The sequence below is a fragment of the Scyliorhinus canicula genome, chromosome 5, assembly GCF_902713615.1.
Source record: "Scyliorhinus canicula chromosome 5, sScyCan1.1, whole genome shotgun sequence".
Taxonomy (NCBI): domain Eukaryota; kingdom Metazoa; phylum Chordata; class Chondrichthyes; order Carcharhiniformes; family Scyliorhinidae; genus Scyliorhinus; species Scyliorhinus canicula.
This window is the reverse complement of record NC_052150.1, coordinates 188,305,130-188,324,229: the sequence shown is the minus strand read 5'-3', so window position 1 is coordinate 188,324,229 and position 19,100 is coordinate 188,305,130. Positions and strand designations below refer to the sequence as shown.

Sequence of the window (19,100 nt, the reverse complement as noted above, 5' to 3'; positions counted from 1 at the left end):
CCTTTGTTTAAGCACAAAACGCGAGTATTTGATTTTACCTTCTCACCGTCCATCTGTATTTTAAATTCCACCATATTGTGATTGCTCCTTCCGAGAGGATCCCTAACTATGAGATCATGAATCAATCCTGTCTCATTACACAGGACCAGATCTAGCACCGCTTGTTCCCTCGTAGGTTCCATTACATACTGTTCTAGGAAACTATCGCGGATACATTCTATAAACTCCTCCTCAAATCTGCCTTGACCGACCTGGTTAAACCAATCGACATGTAGATTAAAATCGCCCATGATAACTGCTGTACCAGTACTACACACATCAGTTATTTCTTTGTTTATTGCCTGCCCCACCATGATGTTACTATTTGGTGACCTATCGACTACTCCTCCCAGTGACGTTTTCGCCTTACTGTTCCTGATTTGCACCCAAATGGATTCAACCTTATCCTCCATAGCACCGATGTCATCCCTTACTATTGCCCGTATGTCATCCTTCAATAACAGCTACACCACCTCCCTTACCATCCACTCTGTCCTTCCGAATAGTTTGATACCCCTGGATATTTAACTCTCAGTCATGACCATCCTTTAACCATGTTTCAGTAGTGGCCACTAAATCATAGTCATTCACGATGAATTGCGCCATCAACTCATTTACCTTATTCCGAATACTACGAGCATTCAGGTAAAGTACACTTATGTTGGCTTTTATACCTCTGTTTTGAATCTTAATACCGCAATCAGTAACCTCTCCTAAGTTATATTTCCTCTTACCTTTTCTCCTAATTTTCCTTGTCGTTGAACCCATATCTTCATGTAACAGCCTGCCGCGTCGCTTACCATTAATGTTTTTACTTCCCGTTTTATTCTTTTTAGTATTACTGGGCCTATTCACTGAGCTCTCCTCAGTCACTGTACCTTGTACTGTCGCCCTTTTTGATTTTTGACTATGTCTTCTCTGCCTTACACTTTCCCCCTTCCTTTTGCTTCTGTCCCTGTTTTACTACCTTCCAACATCCTGCATTGGTTCCCATTCCCCTGCCACATTAGTTTAAGCCCTCCCCAACAGCTCTAGCAAACACCGCCCCTAGGACATCAGTTCCAGTCGTGCCCAGATGCTGACCGTCCGGTTTGTACTGGTCCCACCTCCCCCAGAACTTGTTCCAATGCCCCAGGAATTTGAATCCCTCCCTCTTGCACCATCTCTCAAGCCATGCATTCATCCTATCTATCCTGACATTCCTACTCTGACTAGCTCGTGGCACTGGTAGCAATCCTGAGATTACTACCTTTGAGGTCCTACTTTTTAGTTTAACTCCTAACTCCCTGAATTCAGCTTGTAGGACCTCATCCCGTTTTTTTACCTATATCGTTGGTGCCTATGTGCACCACGGCAGCTGGCTGTCTCCCCCCCCAAAATGCTCTGCAGCCGCTCCGAGACATCCTTGACCCTTGCACCAGGGAGGCAACATACCATCCTGCAGTCTCAATTGCGTCCACAGAACCGCCTGACTATTCCCCTCACGATTGAGTCCCCTATCACGATAGCCCTGCCATTCTTCTTCCTGCCCTGCTGCGCAGCAAGCCAGCCAAGGTGCCATGAACCTTGATGCCTCCCCTGGTGAGCCATCTCCCTCAACAGTATCCAAAGCCAGGATGTGGAGGTGCCGGCGTTGGACTGGGGTGAGCACAGTAAGAAGTCTTACAACACCAGGTCAAAGTCCAACAGGTTTGTTTCAAACACGAGCTTTCGGAGCACTGCTCCTTCCTCAGATGAATGAAGAGGTATGTGACATACCTCTTCATTCACCTGAGGAAGGAGCAGGTGCTCCTTCCTAGGATCTGGCGCTCCTTCCTAGCCTCCCTGTCCACTTGTGCCTTGTATGATATGATCTCCCCACTATCACCGTCTTCAATGCCTCCCACACAGTTGGCCATTCTCATTGAACTCCATATATTCCCTTGTGGCTCTTGAAACCCTCCTGCAGAAGCCCATATCCGGCAAAATCCCCTCCATTCAGCCTCCATTCCGTGCGCTGCGTCCGGCCTGCCTCCAACACCAGGTCTACCAAATGTGGAGCATGGTCATGGATAACCAGAGCCAAATATTGCCTTCACCCAGGAGAAGTATCTACCCATGACAATCTATCCTCGACTATACCTTGTGGACTGGGGAAGAAAACAAGAACTCTTTACCCCCAGAATGCAAAAGCGCCGTGGGTACGTACTCCCTGTCTCCTCCATGAATGCATACAGCACCTTCGCCATCCGGGAAGGGGCCAACAACTTTGGCTTGGAGTGAAGCTACTACAAAAGCCTGAGTGAAAAACCTGGCTCACCCAGGCTTTCCAGAGCCTGGTCTGGTCCCACACCCGCATGTGGGTCTCTTATAAAAACCACACGGCCACCAAACGTTTTAAATGAAAGAAAACTCTCACCGTTTCAGAGGTCCTCCCAGGCCCCACATGTTCTAGGTGATTAGCTTTGTTGGGGGTCCTTTCACCATTCCACTGCACCCCACCTTCGAGTCAGCCGTTATCACCATGATGAGTCATCACTTGATTGCAAACTCCTAGGTCCCAGGTCCACCTAAGATGGCTACCAGCCCCACCCAAAGGAAGGGACAAAGAAAATCCTCTGGTCACTCTTAGCTCTCTGCCCCACCCATCCTGAGTTTGCAGACTACCTGCCGCCTCGGCTCACTCCTTCCCCCTACTAAACAAAACAAACTCAACTCATTGTGTCTCACAATAAACTGGTCCAAAAAGTCTCAACCCCTACGCCTACTCTACTCCTGTTCACTAGTGTACTCCTAGTGTACTCCTTATCACTCCCCACCCATGGGCCCTGCCCAAAAAGACAACAGAAAGCAAAGACACAATCCACCCCCCCCCCCCCCCCCCCCCCCCACCGACATCCAGAGAGATTTCACACTTTCACACCCTATACTATAAACATCTTCAAAAAACCCATCTGTCTTTCGCAGCTAAGCTAAATTGCCCCTTAGTGTCCAAAACGTTACTGGGTTATGAGGGTAGGGTGGAGGTGTGGGCTTAAGTAGAGTCCTCTTTCCCAGGCTGGTGCAGACTCAATGGGCTGAATGGCCTCCTTCTGCACTGTAAATGGTATGATTCTCAAATCCTCATCGGCCCTCCTCAGACCAGTCCCAATCCTTTCTCTTTGTTAAATCCCCTGCCTGCTCCAGCCTGTCAAAGTAATGGTCTTTCGAATCAATCATGACTCTCAATCTTGCTGGATACAGCACCACGCATCGCCTTCGCCTTGTTGACGGTCGCATGCCTCTTAGCTCGGTCCTGATGTCTTGATAGATCCTACTGTGTGTCCGTCCCAATCAATATTGCAGTTCTTCTTGGCCCACTCCAGGTCCCTTCCTGTGAAAGATATGGAAACGAATAATCACTGCCGTGGTGGCTCATTCGGCTGCGGCTTCTGCCGGAGTGCCCGGTGACCTCTATGCAACTCAAGAGGGGCGAACATTTAATTCTACCCCCCTTCCCCCAAACAAGTTGAGAGAACATCTCCGAGAAGTACTCGGTTGGCCTTGGGCCCTCCACTCCCTCCAGCAACCCCATCAACCTGAGATTTAATCGCCTCGACCTGTTTTCCAAGTCCTTAACTGTTCCCTTCAGGCCCTTGTTGCTCTCTGCCATGAGCAGCGTCTCTGCTTCCAACGAGGAGAGCTGCTCCTCATGCCACGACATGGCCCCCTCCATGCCATTCTATGTCTCTCCTTGCTCCTTCACAGCTTTCAAGTCTTACCCAGCTGCTATTGCATCGGGTCCAATGCCTCCTCAATGGTGGCTTTGAAAGACTCCAACCTTTTCTTTGCCAGTCGAACTGTCTGTCCATCTTCCTGAACTTCTCAAATTCCTCCGCCATCACTACAGCTAGCGTGTCTGCTGTGATGAGCATGGTCGCCTCCGCCATCTTCTCTCCCTCTAATTTTATCGTCGGCATCCCAGCCTGGGGATTCTTTCCAGTGGACTTTTTCAATGTGACTTTCGATATGGTTCCATCGACTAACCGCTACCCGGATCAGCCAGCTCGGTTTAAACACAAAAATGCTTGTGAAACGGGCAGAAGGGATCAAAAAAATGAGAACCCTGGTGGAGCTACTTTTCATGCTACGTACTTGCTCTTACATGACGTCACTGGAAGTCCAATGTTTCAGTTTTATGACCATTCATGAAAGGTTTCAAACCTGAAACAGCTAACTCTGGTTCTCACTCCACAAATGCCATCTTAACAACTGAGTGATTTCAGCATTTTCTGTTTCACTTCAGACATCTAGTGTCAGCAGTATTTTGCTTTGGTCCATAGACATTACCTTGTCTACTACGCTAGTTATTTCCTCAAAAAAATTCAATTCGGACACTTCGCAGAATTAGCATCATCCAAAATGGGCATCAAACTAAAGAAGATAACACCAGGAGACCTGGACATATGCTTGGTCAAAGAGTTGAATTTTTAGAAGGATCTTGAGGAGTGACAGGAAGTGGAAGAATTAGGCTTGTGGAGGGAATTCCAGAGGGTGAGTAAGCTGGTTAAAAACATGGCTGCCAAATGAGGCGCACAAGAGGCCAGAGTTGGAGAAAACTTTCTGGAAGAGTGGTAAGTTTGGAGAGATTATAGAGAAGGGAAAGTCTATAAAGACATTCCGATACGAAGATGGCAATTTAAAATCTGAGACACTGGGAACCAGGAACTAATTTACGTCAGCAATATAAGTGAGCAAGGCTGGCTGAGGACTAATTCTTGTGCAAACACACTGATTTAAAGGAGCTTATTTGCAATGCAAAAAAAGGGAAACCATGTTTGCAATAGGAACAGGAATAGACCAATGAGCTCCTGGCGACCAGAGAATTACTCCCCAACCAGGTAAATGGATTTCTCCGTTGTACGCGGCTCGCCCATGGTGTTCTTGCGGTGGGTGGGGCATGAAAATCCAGCCCATAGTCTAAAAATTTGAGCCAGGTCTTTCAGGAGTGAATTAGGAAACACTTTGAAGTTTGGAACTTTCTCTCTTCCCTGTGTTTCTTGCCATGTTTTGGGAGAACTCAGAATGAAGTGTTTGCTTCATTTCTCGTACCTTTAAATTAAGGGGATATTTTCATGTCAAAGGGAAATCTGTATCTACTTCTGTACTTTTTCAGTAGCAGCAATTCTCAAATGCCTGAAACTTACATAATCAGACACATAAAGCACAACATGTTCCTTCTCTAAATGCTTCCAGCATCACATCACAGAAGAAAACTACCGCAGCATTTACTCCAGCCATTCAGATAATCAGTTTGATTTACCTCCACGTGGTTGGTCAGAAGAAATGGATGAGCGTGGCCAAACTTTGTATGTCAGTGAATATACTGATGAAAAGGTACTTTGATTTCTTCTCTTCAGTTGATTTGCTCTTTAGCTGTCTACTTTTACTGTATTAATTAAGAAACAACTGTACGGCTCTTACTGATGTAAATTTCAGTTATGGAGATAGATACATTGGAAATTTCACTGCATTGTGATTGACGATCTATTAAATTAAGCACCATTTTCAATTGGCAATATTGAGTGAACGACTAGTGTCAGGTGCAAATAAATTAGAAGGATTGGGGACAAGCAATAATTTGCAGTGTTATTTGATATAAAGAGCTTTGCATGTCCTTGGTGAGTTTCTGTTCGACTTGTAGGTTTCAAGAAGTTGAGCAGATTTGTTATAGTTTAGTAATGTCATTAGCACAGTAATTTATATTGTTAAAATTAAGTATTTTTTTGTGAGAATGTAGCCAAATTTTTTAGAGAAAGTAATATGCCTCCACCATCCAAGGAAACACTAAAATCTTTGACAGTCTCTTGTCACTACTGCAGTTGATGGCTTAACTAATTTAGCTTGGTATTGATGATTTACGCTGTCCCAATTTCACTATTTTCTGTTCGGCGTAAAGAATTTGGAGTAAAGCTTTTGTGGAACATAGACACGTGCAAAGTAGCAGCATTTTCAATTTCCTATTTATTGTAATATTAAGACAATGCTGAATCCTTTAACAGATGCACCAGAGTATAAAACAATGTCTTTGTTTACAGTGGATGAAACATATTGATGATCAAGGCCGACCATATTACTATCGCACAGATGGATCCAAATCTGAATGGGAATTACCACAGGTATGTGTGTCGCCGTCTCAATTGCTGAGCGATGATTGAGGCCTTAATCCTGATTGTGTGCATCTGGCTGAATGAGTTTGGAGTTTCAGGCGACACTAAAACGTTGTTTACAGCCCTTATCTTGTTTGATTGGTCCTTGGTTCAGCCAAGGGATTCATGGGTATTGGTATATTTTGAATATTTACTGAGTGCTTCGTATGATCTGTCTTAAGAAAGTAGTGCATTAGCAATCAAAGTGCAGCTGCAGAGTAGGTGTGGATTGGCTTTTTGCCGACTATCTTGGGGGAGGAGGAAACAGTCAGTTATGTATCATTTATATATATATCAGAATGTTCTTGGGGAGATGTTAGATTGCGGATACAATTTCTGACTGGGTAAAGATGAATCCTGAAAATGACTAAATTGAATGTTGACATCAACAGTTTTACATTTTAAAACAATATTTCACATGGAGAATGCACATCCAATTATGGGTAATGGTGTCAACCTTGGCTCAATTGAAGCACTCAGTTTCTAAGTCAAGAGGACCTGGATTTAAGCCCAAGAATTGAGCACATAAGTGGGCTGACACTTGTGTGGTACAGAGGGAATGCTGCACATTAGGAGGTGAAGTCTTTCAAGCAGGACATTAAATTGCTTTCCTCCCCGCTGTCTCAGCTGGACCTAAAAGATCCCACTGCATTATATGAAGAAGAGCAGGGATATTTTCCCAGTGGCCTGGGAATCCATTGGATTGGATTGGATTTGTTTATTGTCACGTGTACCAAGGTACAGTGAAAAGTATTTTTCTGCGAGCAACTCAACAGATCATTCAGTACATGGAAGAAAAGGGAATTAAACAAAATTCAAGAAAATACATGAGAATACATAATAGGGCAACACAAGATATACAATGTAACTACATAAGCATTGGCATCGGTTGAAGCATACAGGGTATAGTGTTAATGAGGTCAGTCAATAAGAAGGTCATTTAGGAGTCTGGTGACAGTAGGGAAGAAGCTGTTTTTGAGTCTGTTCGTGCGTGTTCTCAGACTTCTGTATCTCCTGCCCGATGGAAGAAGTTGGAAAAGTGAGTAAGCCGGGTGGGAGTGATCCTTGATTATGCTGCCCGCTTTCCCCCGGAAGCAGGAGGTGTAGATGGAGTCCATGGATGGGAGGCAGGTTTGTGTGATGGACTGGGCGGTATTCACGACTCTCTGAAGTTCCTTGTGGTCCTGGGCCAAGCAGTTGCCATACCAGGCTGTGATGCAGCCCGATAGGATGCTTTCTATAGTGCATCTGTAAAAGTTGGTAAGGGTTAATGTGGACATGCCGAATTTCCTTAGTTTCCTGAGAAAGTATAGGCGCTGTTGTGCTTTCTTGGTGATAGCGTCGACGTGAGTGGACCAGGACAGATTTTTGGTGATGTGCACCCCTAGGAATTTGAAACTGCTAACCATCTCCACCTCGGCCCCGCTGATGCTGACAGGGGTGTGTACAGTACTTTGCTTCCTGAAGTCAATGACCAGCTCTTTAGTTTTGCTGGCATTGAGGGAGAGATTGTTGTTGTTACACCACTCCACTAGATTCTCTATCTCCCTCCTGTATTCGGACTCGTCGTTATTCGAGATCCGGCCCACTATGGTCGTATCGTCAGCAAACTTGTAGATGGAGTTGGAACCAAGTTTTGCCACAGGGAGTAGAGTAGGGGGCTAAGTACGCAGCCTTGCGGTGCACCGGTATTGAGGACTATTGTGGAGGAGGTGTTGGTGTTCATTCTTACTGATTGTGGTCTGTTGGTCAGAAAGTCAAGGATCCAGTTGCAGAGTGGAGAGTCAACCAACATTACTGAAAACATTTGGTCATTTATCTCATTGCTGTTTTGTGAAATGCACTTTGTGCAAATTAGAGGCTACGTTATTCAAAAAATTTACACTTCAAAATATTTAATTCATTATGATGTGATGAAAGCCACTTTAAATCAAGTTCTTTATTTCTAATGGCGCTGAAGATTAGGAGACATTATTCATGATCAAAATGTTCTGAAGAAGTCATTAAACTAGATTTAGTGGACTGCTTTATCCTTTCAGGCACTTTAATGTAGCAATAACCGTAGAAACAGTCACCACTATTTTCTTAGCTAGGTTTTTAACTCGATCACTGCATTAGCATGTGTAATTGTCATATTAAAACAGTGTTATCAAATTAACATTTTAACATAGTTGAAAATATTGTATATTTCAATTCTAAAAGCCCAACATTAATGTGACATGAATAGTTTTTTTTTAAATATAATTTTTATTGGAATTTTTTACAGGAAATATGAAATATAACGACAAACAATGAAATGCAACAAAATAACCCATAATAACTGTAACACCCCCAGACCGTATCGACGCATGTATCACATCCCCCCACCCCCCCCAACCCCAATGAACAACAAAAGAACTTAAAATATATTAAAATTAAATAAACAAACATAGTCATTGTCCGCCCCCCCCTCCCCCTTTCCCCCCCCTCCCCCCCGAGTTGCTGCTGCTACTGTCCCTGTACCCTATTGTTGAGCCAGAAAGTCGAGAAAAGGTTGCCACCGCCTAAAGAACCCTTGTACCGACCCTCTCGGGGTGAATTTGACCTTGTCTAGCTTAATGAAACCCGCCATGTCATTGATCCAGGTCTCCATGCTTGGGGGCCTCGCATCCTTCCATTGTAGCAAGATCCTTCGCCGGGCTACTAGGGACGCAAAGGCCAGCACACCGGCCTATTTCGCCTCCTGCACTCCCGGCTCCACCCCAACCCCAAAAATCGCGAGTCCCCATCCTGGCTTGACCCCGGATCCCACCACCCTCGACACCGTCCTCGCCACCCCCTTCCAGAACTCCTCCAGTGCCGGGCATGCCCAGAACATATGGGCACGGTTCACTGGACTCCCCGAGCACCTGACACACCTGTCTTCACCCCCAAAGAACCTACTCATCCTCGTCCCAGTCATGTGGGCCCTATGCAGCACCTTGAATTGGATGAGGCTAAGCCACGCACACGAGGAGGAAGAATTAACCCTCTCCAGAGCATCAGCCCATGTTCCGTCTTCGATCTGTTCCCCCGGTTCCCCCTCCCACTTAGCTTTCAGCTCCTCTACTGACGCCTCCTCCGCCTCCTGCATAACCTTGTAGATATCAGATATCTTCCCCTCTCCGACCCAGACCCCCGAAAGCACCCTGTCGCTCACCCCCCTCGCGGGAAGCGAAGGGAATCCCTCCACCTGCCGCCTAGCAAATGCCTTTACCTGCAGATACCTGAACATGTTCCCCAGGGGAGCCCAAATTTCTCCTCCAACTCCCCCAGACTCTCAAACCTCCCATCAATAAACAGGTCCCTCAGCTGTCTGATGCCCGCTCTGTGCCAACCCTGAAATCCCCCATCAACGTTCCCCGGGACGAACCTATGGTTCCCCCTTAACGGAGCCTCCATCGAGCCCCCCACTTCTCCCCTATGTCGCCTCCACTGCCCCCAAATATAACATAGAAGAGTACAGCACAGAACAGGCCCTTCGGCCCTCAATGTTGCGCCGAGCCATGATCACCCTACTCAAACCCACTTATCCACCCTATACCCGTAACCCAACAACCCCCCCCTTAACCTTACTTTTATTAGGACACTACGGGCAATTTAGCATGGCCAATCCACCTAACCCGCACATCTTTGGACTGTGGGAGGAAACCGGAGCACCCGGAGGAAACCCACGCACACGGGGAGGACGTGCAGACTCCACACAGACAGTGACCCAGCCGGGAATCGAACCTGGGACCCTGGAGCTGTGAAGCATTTATGCTAACCACCATGCTACCCTGCTGCCCCTCTTGATCTTGAGGGTAGCCGCCACCACCGGACTCGTGGTATACCTCGTAGGAGGGAGCGGCCACGGCGCCGTTACCAGGGCCCCCAGGCTTGTATCTCCACAGGACGCCCTCTCCATCCGTTTCCATGCTGCCCCCTCCCCCTCCATTACCCACTTGTGCACCATCGACACATTGGCCGCCCAATAATACCCCGAGAGATTGGGTAACGCCAGCCCACCCCCATCTCTACCCCGCTCCAAGAAGACCCTCTTCACCCTCGGGGTCCCATGCGCCCAAACAAAGCTCATGATGCTGCTAGTCACCCTTCCAAAAAAGGCCCTAGGGATAAAGATGGGCAAACACTGAAAAAGGAACAAGAACCTCGGGAGAACCGTCATTTTGACGGACTGCACTCTACCCGCCAACGATAGCGTCACCATGTTCCACCTTTTAAATTCCTGCTCCATCTGCTCCACCAGCCTGGTAAAATTAAGCTTATGGAGAGTCCCCCAACTCCTGGCCACCTGCACCCCCAGGTATCTGAAACTCTTCACTGCCCTCTTAAATGGGAGTCTCCCAATTCCCCCCTCCTGATCACCCGGGTGTACTACAAATACCTCACTCTTGCCTAAATTTAACTTATAGCCCGAGAAGCCCCCAAATTCCGCTAACAGCTCCATCACCACCGGCATTCCCCCCTCTGGATCCGCCACATACAACAGCAGGTCGTCCGCATACAGCAATACACGATGTTCCTCCCCACCCCGCACCAGACCCCTCCATCTCCCTGACTCCCTCAACGCCATAGCCAAAGGTTCAATCGCCAGTGCAAAGAGCAAGGGGGACAGGGGGCACCCCTGCCTGGTCCCACGGTAGAGCCTAAAGTACTCCGATCTCCTTCCATTGGTAACTACACTTGCCATCGGAGCCGCGTAGAGCAGCCTCACCCATTTGATGAATCCCTCCCCGAATCCGAACCGCTCCAGCACCTCCCACAGGTGCCCCCACTCAACTCTATCAAACGCTTTTTCCGCATCCAGCGCCACCACTATCTCCGCCTCCCCCTCCACTGCCGGCATCATAATAACATTTAGCAGTCTCCGCACATTCGTGTTGAGCTGCCGTACCTTGACAAATCCTGTCTGATCATCGTGTATCACCCCTGGCACACAGTCCTCTATCCTGGTGGCCAGGATCTTCACCAGCAACTTAGTGTCAACATTGAGGAGCGAGATAGAATTCACTGCAAGGGGTCATTATCCCGCTTCAGGATCAGAGAGATCAGTGCCCGCGACATCGTCGGGTGCAAAGCCCCCCCCTCCCATGCCTCATTGAAGGCTCGCACCAACAGGGGGCCCACCAGATCCGCATACTTTTTATAAAATTTCACCGGGAACCCGTCCGGCCCCGGCGCCTTACCTGACTGCATTTGTCCAATCCCCCTGACTAGCTCCTCCAACTCTATCGGCGCCCCCAGCCCCTCTACCAGCTCCTCTTGAACCCTTAGGAAACATAGCCTGTTCATGAAGCTCTCCATCCCCCCTCTCCCCATCGGATGTTCTGACCGGTACAGTTCCTCGTAGAAGTCCCTAAAGACCCCATTTACTTCTGTCCCCTTCTGCACTACATTCCCATCCCTATCCGTCACTCCACCAATTTCCCTAGCTGCATCCCGCCTGCGGAGCTGATGTGCCAAAATCCTGCTCGCCTTCTCCCCATACTCATATACCGCGCCCTGCGACCTCCTCCACTGTGTCTCCGCCTTTCTGGTGGTCAACAAGTCAAATTTGGCCTGCAAACTACGCCGTTCCCCCAGCAACCCCTCCTCCGGTGCCTCCGCGTATCTCCTGTCCACATCCAGGAGCTCCCTCACCAGTCTCTCCCTCTCCTTCCTCTCCCTCCTTTCCCTGTGGGCCCGGATGGAGATCAGCTCCCCCCGGATCACTGCTTTCAGAGCCTCCCAGACCATCCCCACCTGGACCTCCCCCGTATCATTGGTATCCAGATACCCCTCAATGCTTCTCCGAACCCTCTTACACACCTCCTCATCAGCCAGCATCCCCACATCCAGGCGCCAGAGCGGGCGCTGGTCCCGCGCCTCCCCCATCTCCAGATCAACCCAGTGCGGAGCATGGTCTGAAATCGCTATGGCCGAATACTCTGCATCCTGCACCTTCGGGATCAATCTCCTGCTCAGGATGAAAAAATCTATTCGGGAATAGACCCTATGGACATGGGAGAAAAAGGAATACTCCCGCACTCTCGGCCTCCCAAACCTCCAGGGATCCACCCCTCCCATCTGGTTCATAAACCCCCTCAGCACTTTGGCTGCCGCCGGTCTCCTATCCGTCCTTGAACTGGACCGGTCCAGTGGGGGATCCAGCACTGTGTTAAAGTCTCCCCCCATGATCAGGCCCCACGCCTCCAGGCCCGGAATGCGGCCCAACAAGCGCCTCATGAAGCCGGCATCATCCCAATTCGGGGCATATAAATTAACCAGCACCACCTTCTCTCCCTGCAGCCTACCCTTCACCATAATATATCTGCCCTCCTTGTTCGACACCACCTCAGCCGCCTCGAACGCCACCCTCTTCCCCACCAGAATCGCCACCCCCCGGTTCTTCGCGTCCAATCCTGAGTGAAAAACCTGCCCCACCCACCCCTTCCTCAGACAAACCTGGTCTGCCACCTTCAAGTGGGTCTCCTGGAGCATAGCCACGTCCGCCTTCAGCCCCTTCAGATGAGAAAATACCCTAGTTCTCTTAACCGGCCCATTCAGCCCCCTCACGTTCCAGGTAATCAGCCGGATCAGAGGGCAACCTGCCCCTCTCCCCCGCAGGCTAGCCATAGCTTATCGACTGCTCGCCCCAGGCCAGCTCGCCCCGCCTGACCCGTTCCCCATGGCAATAACGCCTCTCCTCTACCCCCCCCCGGCCCACACCAGCTCCTTCCTGGCCATTCCAGCAGCAACCCGGTATCCCCCCCACCCCCCCCCCCAACCCCCCAGGCTAGGACCCCTCCTAGCCGCGACGCACCCTCCATGGTACTTCCGTGAGTCAGCTGACTTCTGCTGACCCGGCAGCTCCCGCCAAAACCCATCTCCTCCCGGCATGGGGTCATCCCCCTCTTGCCACACCTCCTTGGCACCGCTTCAGCGGGGGAAAGAAAACCAGTGAAGGCCACGCCCCCACCTCCAGCTCCGCCCCCCCGCCCCGCAGTGCGGACATCCAGAGGAAAGCCCGCGCTTTCACACTGCCACACCCACCCTTCTGACGCAGCTCCTCAAAATCCAGTTTCACCCCAACCCCCAGCCCTGTACAGAAGAGAACATATAAAGCACATACCCCCAACGTTCCCCACATACCCCACACCCATACCCAACAGACAAACCCACCCGGAAACAGAGCAAAAAGAAAACCAGCATAAAAATAACACCTGTCAAAATTGAAGAACAGCAACAGCGAAAACAGCAACGACCATAGTGTGTCCCCAGACCCTAGTTCGAGTCCAGCTTCTCCGCCTGTACAAAGGCCCACGCCTCCTCCGGGGACTCGAAGTAGTGGTGCCAGTCCTTATATGTCACCCACAGATGCGCAGGCTGCAGCATTCCAAATCTGACCTGCTTGGCATGCAGCACCGCCTTCGTCCGGTTGAACCCGGCCCGCCGCTTTGCCACCTCCGCACTCCAGTCCTGGTAGATTCGCACCACCGAATTCTCCCACTTGCTGCTCCTCTCTTTCTTGGCCCAGCGCAGCACACACTCCCGGTCACTGAATCGATGGAACCGTACCAGCACCGGCCGCGGGGGTTCATTTGCCTTAGGCCTCCTGGCCAGCACTCTGTGAGCTCCCTCAAGCTCCAGGGGCAAATGGAAGGACCCCGCTCCCATCAACGAGCTCAACATCGTGGTCACGTACGACGGGAGATCCGACCCCTCCGCCAGGCCCAGGATCCTCAAATTCTTTCGCCTCGTGCGAACGTCCAGCTCCTCCAAGCGGTCTTGCCACTTCCTGTGAAGTGCCTCGTGCAACTCCACTTTCCCCACGAGGACCACGGCCTCCTCCTCCCTCTCAGCGGCCTGCTGCTGCAACTCCCGGATAGACACCTCCTGTGCCGCATGGGTCCCAAGCAGCTTGTTTGTAGTTGCATTCAGGGAGTCCAGCAACTCAGCCTTCAGCTCCGCAAAACAGCGCAGAAGAGAGGCTTGCTGCTCCTGCGCCCACTTCCACCAGTCCTCGGGTGTTCCGCCGGCCGCCATTTTGTCTTTCTTCCCCTGCTTTTCTTGGGGAGCTGCTGCAGCTTTTTCCTTTGCCCCACTCCGGGTGAGCACCATAAATTATGGGGAATGCTCCTCTAGACACCTTCCCCCACCGGGATTCGTCGGGACAGCGTCGACTGCTGCTAGAATTCAGCTTTCATAAAGGCCCTCAAGTCAGCTTGAGACCTATAAGCTGGCCCTTCCCCCGCTTGCCTGCTTGCAGAGGCTTTTGTTTGCTGCTGCTTCAGCCCAATCTTGCACTGTTTCTGAGGGTCTGATAACCAAGAAACATACTATTCCTGGGGGAAAGTACTCCTCGAACCTTCACCTACGCCTTTAAATCGAAATTCCAACCCATGCCGCCCAAAAAAGAGCTCTTTTCTGTAACCTTGGGCAGGAGCTGTCTCTGTGTGCTCACTCACTCCATGCTGCACACCGGAAGTCCGACATGAATAGTTTTAATGTTAAAACTTATATTTTTTTTACATTTAAGAAACTAAAGCAAAAGGTTACTTTTTGAACATTGATCATATTTATTCCGAGACTTTCTCCTCATTGAATCTGATTTATTTAGCTAAATGCATCTTTTTAAACCACAAATTCTTCTTCGAAGCACATTTAGATCAGAAGTACCTGTATTAAAATTGTGTATTATGTCCACCTTTTATTCAGAATGTTAAATTTAAGGAAGTTTTGGAAATTAAATTCAAATCATATTGCCACCTCCTAAAATCCTTTTTTCTCACTCCTCCCATCTTCATTGAGCCCCAAAATTCCCAGGAGGGTTAGTGTTTGCTAGGTTATTTCAGAAATGTAGGATATGTGCTTGAGGTTTCCAATGATATACTAACCGCTATAAACAGAGAATAGGGCTATCTGTTACATTATTGTAAGAGCCCTTCCTGTTTGTTTCTTTTGTTCTCCTTTCTTTTTATTATTTTGTTTCATGGACCCATAATCGGGATGTGCCTTTAAGCAGAGCACTCAAAGTGAAGCAGCCTGCTTCCCAAGACACTGCATTCCCAGATTTTGTATTTTGTAAAGGATAAACCAGACTCTTTGGCTTTGGAGAGGGTTGGTTTGGTTGGTTAATTGGCAACCGGTGGGTTGGCCAGGGACAGTATTCTGCCTGTCAACGGTATATGATTGGCCCCTGTGTGATGCTTTCTGAGAGAACATAGCAGAAGTGTTTAGACCTTGGAAGTGAAAGAAACGAACTATCTATCTCTCACTCTCACTCTCCTCTCTCTCTCTCTCTCTCTCTCTCTCTTCTGCTTGTTGAAGTGAAATACTGCTTTATTGTTCTAAAAGCAGTGAGTGTGTGTGCGTGCATGTGTTTTAAAGTTGCAAACTGAGTGACTGCAGTTTATTGGGCTCAACCAAGGACCTTGAGTATTTTAAATAAAATCTAATTTCACCTGTTTTGCGACTCCAGGTCAAATGGGTGTTGTGGTGTTATGCAGAGTATGCACCATACTTCAAAAGTATCTGATTGGATGTAAGGTGCTTTGGGATGTCCCGAGGTTTTGAAAAGCATTATAGGAATGCAAGTTTTACAATTTTTTTCAAGTGCAAGAAGTTTTTGGATTTTTTAAAGATCATCCAGGCAGCTGTTTTACATCTCCACATCTTTCTCCTCCTTTCCATCTCTTCCAGAACCACTGACCACTTTCTCCCATCTGTCAGCTGTAAGTAGATCATATGCTAAGTATTAATTAGGTAGTGTTAGTAGAGAAACGAATAACCTGTTGAAAGTGATTTGTGCCTACCCAATGTAAAGGACGTTAGTTGTAGGAGCCCAGCTTAAGCCAAAAAGAATGAACTTGTAAGACAGTGAAGTGAGTAAACAACAACAACTTGTATAACACCGTCAACCTATTAAAACGCTTCACAGAGGGCGGCAAGGTGGCACAATGGTTAGCACTGCTGCCTTACGGCGCCCATGACCCGGGTTCGATCCTGGCCCTGGGTCACTGTCCAAATTATCCCCATGTCTGCATGGTCTCACCCCCACAACCCAAAAATGTGCTTGGTGGGTAAATTGGCCATGCTAAATTGCCCCTTAATTGGAAAAAAAAACATAATTGGGTACTCTAAATTTTAAAAAACACTTCACAGAACCTTGATAAACCAGAACTTGACACAAAGCCACATATGGCATTATTGCAGCAGATGACCAAAAACCTGGTCAAAGAAATAGATTTTAAGGATTGTCTTTAAAAAGGAAAGAGTGAAAGACAGGTAGAAAGGTTTAGGGTCAGAATTCCAGAACTCAGTGTCTAGGCAGCTGTCGGCACAGGCACCAATGATGGATAAATTAAAATTGGGGAAGGCGTAAGAGACCAGAAATCAATGAGCAGTTATTTCAGAGACTTATGGGGCTGGGGGAGATTATAGTGATAAGAAATGATGAGGCTTTGGAGGGACTTGCAAACAAGGATGAGAATTTTTAAATCAAGGCGTTGCTTAACCAAGAGCTAATGTAGACCAGTGAGCAAAAGGTTGTGATGGGTGAACAGAGCTTGCTGCAAGTAAGAAAGAAATTTGGAAGATCTCGGGTTGACCAGGATTGAGTTGGAATAATGAGGTCTGGTAACAAAGGTATAAATGAGAGTTTCAGCTGCAGATGAGCTGGGATAAAGGCAGAGATGGGCAATGTTATGGACATGTGAATAGGTATCCTTATTGGTGGTGTGGATATGTGGTCAGCAGGGTCAAAGTTGCGAACAGCTTGATTCAGCCTCAGGCAATAGCCAGAAAGAGGGATGGAGCCAGTAGCTAGGAACAAGAGCAATGGCGTCAGTCTTTCCCATGTTTATTTTTAGGAAATATCTGCTCATCTAATGTTGGATACTGGACAAGCTGACTGATAATTTCAGTTAAAGACTCTCAAAATGTGTAGTTGGTGAGAATGAAAATTATGTGCAAAGGGAGAAACGAGATGATAACTAAGACGCTCAATAGGCCAGTAGATTATTCGCAAATAATACAACGTCAAAATCGAACAAACAAAATCTAAAAATGTCAGCACAGGAAGGAATATTGTTCTGATGTTCCTACAAGATGTGAGAATTTCAGGCACACGGTGGTGACCCAAGCAAACACATTGGCATGAAGTGTCACCAAAGTTTATTGCTTAAGTTTGAAATCTCAAGTGGAAATGTTGCTGGAACCAATTTTACAGGTCAGGCAACTTTTAGAACGAGTGCTTTGAGAGTTTTGAATAGAGAAAGGAGAAAGCAATGGAGGAGGGTTGTTGAGTGGGGAAAAGCAGAAAGGAAAAATTAAAACAGATGTGCCCAGGCAATTTATGCCTTCAAATAGATTTGCATCCCGAGCTTTCTGTAGCAAAATGTGGACTCTGGACAGGCTAATTAAATAAATGTGAATGGCAACAACAAGCAAGACGGCACAGACTGGTAAATTAGCAGCATGAGCTTATGTATTGTTACTTCCTAAATGCAAGATTAAACAATGTATTCCATAGAATGAAAATATTAAAAAATAGGAGCAGGAGGAGGCCATATGGCCCTTTGAGTCTGCTCTGCCAAAGCCGACCAGTCTCTGGGTGGAGACATTTCTCTTCATCCCAGTCCAAAATGGTCTACCTTGTGGTCCTCAGACTGTGACCCCTGGTTCTGTACACTCCCAATCATTGGAAACAAACTTCTTGCATCTACCCTGTCTGTCTTGTTAGAATCTTGTTCGTTTCTATGAGACCCCACACCTCATATGTCAGATCTGCCATCCCAAAAATCAATCTCGTAAACCTTCTCTGCACTCCCTCTAGAACAAGAACATCCTTCCTCAGATAAGGAGTCAAAAACTGGACACACTATTCGAGGTGTGGCATCACCATGGCCCTGTATAATTGCAGCAAGACATCCTTGCTCCTGCACACTATTCCTCTCGCAATGAAGGTAAAAGGTACCATTTTCCGCCTTTACCGCCCGCAGCATCTGCATGCTTACCTTGTGCAAGGCAAGCAATAGCAACTAGTCATCATGGTCCACATAGGAGTATCAGCTTTGACAAAGAGTCATCGGACTCGAAACGTTAGCTCTTTTCTCTCCCTACAGAAGCTGCCAGACTTGCTGAGATTTTCCAGCATTTTCTCTTTCGTTTCAGATTCCAGCATCCGCAGTAATTTGCTTTTATCTGGGAGTATATGATGTTGGTGAAGAAAGGTCTGTAGTCCTTTAAGATGAATTTAGGGGTCCAGTAAACAAGCTTCGAAGAGGATTTCTCACGATTACTTCCCGAGTATATGAGGAGCACAGGAAATTTAAAGAAATCAGTGCATAACTAAAGTGGATTCCACTTTGTCAACACTCTTGGGATTGAGGGGCCAGAATGACAGGGAGTGGGATAGCTTGATCTTGGTTTCGGACAATGCTCGGCACAACATCGAGGGCCGAAGGGCCTGTTCTGTGCTGTACTGTTCTATGTTCTATTCAACAAAGATCAGCAACATCGAACATAGAGGATACTAATTTTCGAGAAAAATAGTTAAGTAGGAAAGTGATGAGTATTAGGTAGGCAACTGGGAAAGTAAAACCAGCCAGGACTGGCCAACATAAAATCAAGAAGTAAATGTGGGTAATATTTGTGTTGAAAAATACTTAACAATATTTTAGCAAGGTATGGAATAGTATAAAGTATTGTTGACCGATTATAAATGGGGAGGGGGGAGAGTTGGAGCTTGGTTATGCCATATTGCTGCCTCTGAAAGCAGATCTTTGGCTCGTTGCCTGCTGATGCTTCATCTTGAGCTGTTTATTTGTCAGTGGTGTTTTGCCCTTTGTCTTTCGCTTGGGGGGGGTGGGGGTAGCAGGACGAGGTGGCAGG

The 19,100-nt window shown here is 47.7% G+C and overlaps 1 protein-coding gene across 4 annotated transcripts in view; it reads left to right on the top strand.

The window, feature by feature from the left end:
• Nucleotides 1-19,100, top strand: part of arhgap12b (Rho GTPase activating protein 12b) — a 297,001-nt gene that overhangs the window by 154,372 nt on the left and 123,529 nt on the right. For 2 of the 4 annotated variants that reach the window (XM_038798265.1, XM_038798264.1), the window contains exons 4-5: nucleotides 5,254-5,394; nucleotides 6,096-6,176. The exons of 1 other annotated variant lie outside the window; for it this stretch is intronic. In XM_038798265.1, the coding sequence (XP_038654193.1) occupies nucleotides 5,254-5,394; nucleotides 6,096-6,176 (222 nt within the window). The remainder of the gene's footprint in view (nucleotides 1-5,253; nucleotides 5,395-6,095; nucleotides 6,177-19,100) is intronic. One more of the 4 variants, XM_038798267.1, reaches the window with a different exon arrangement.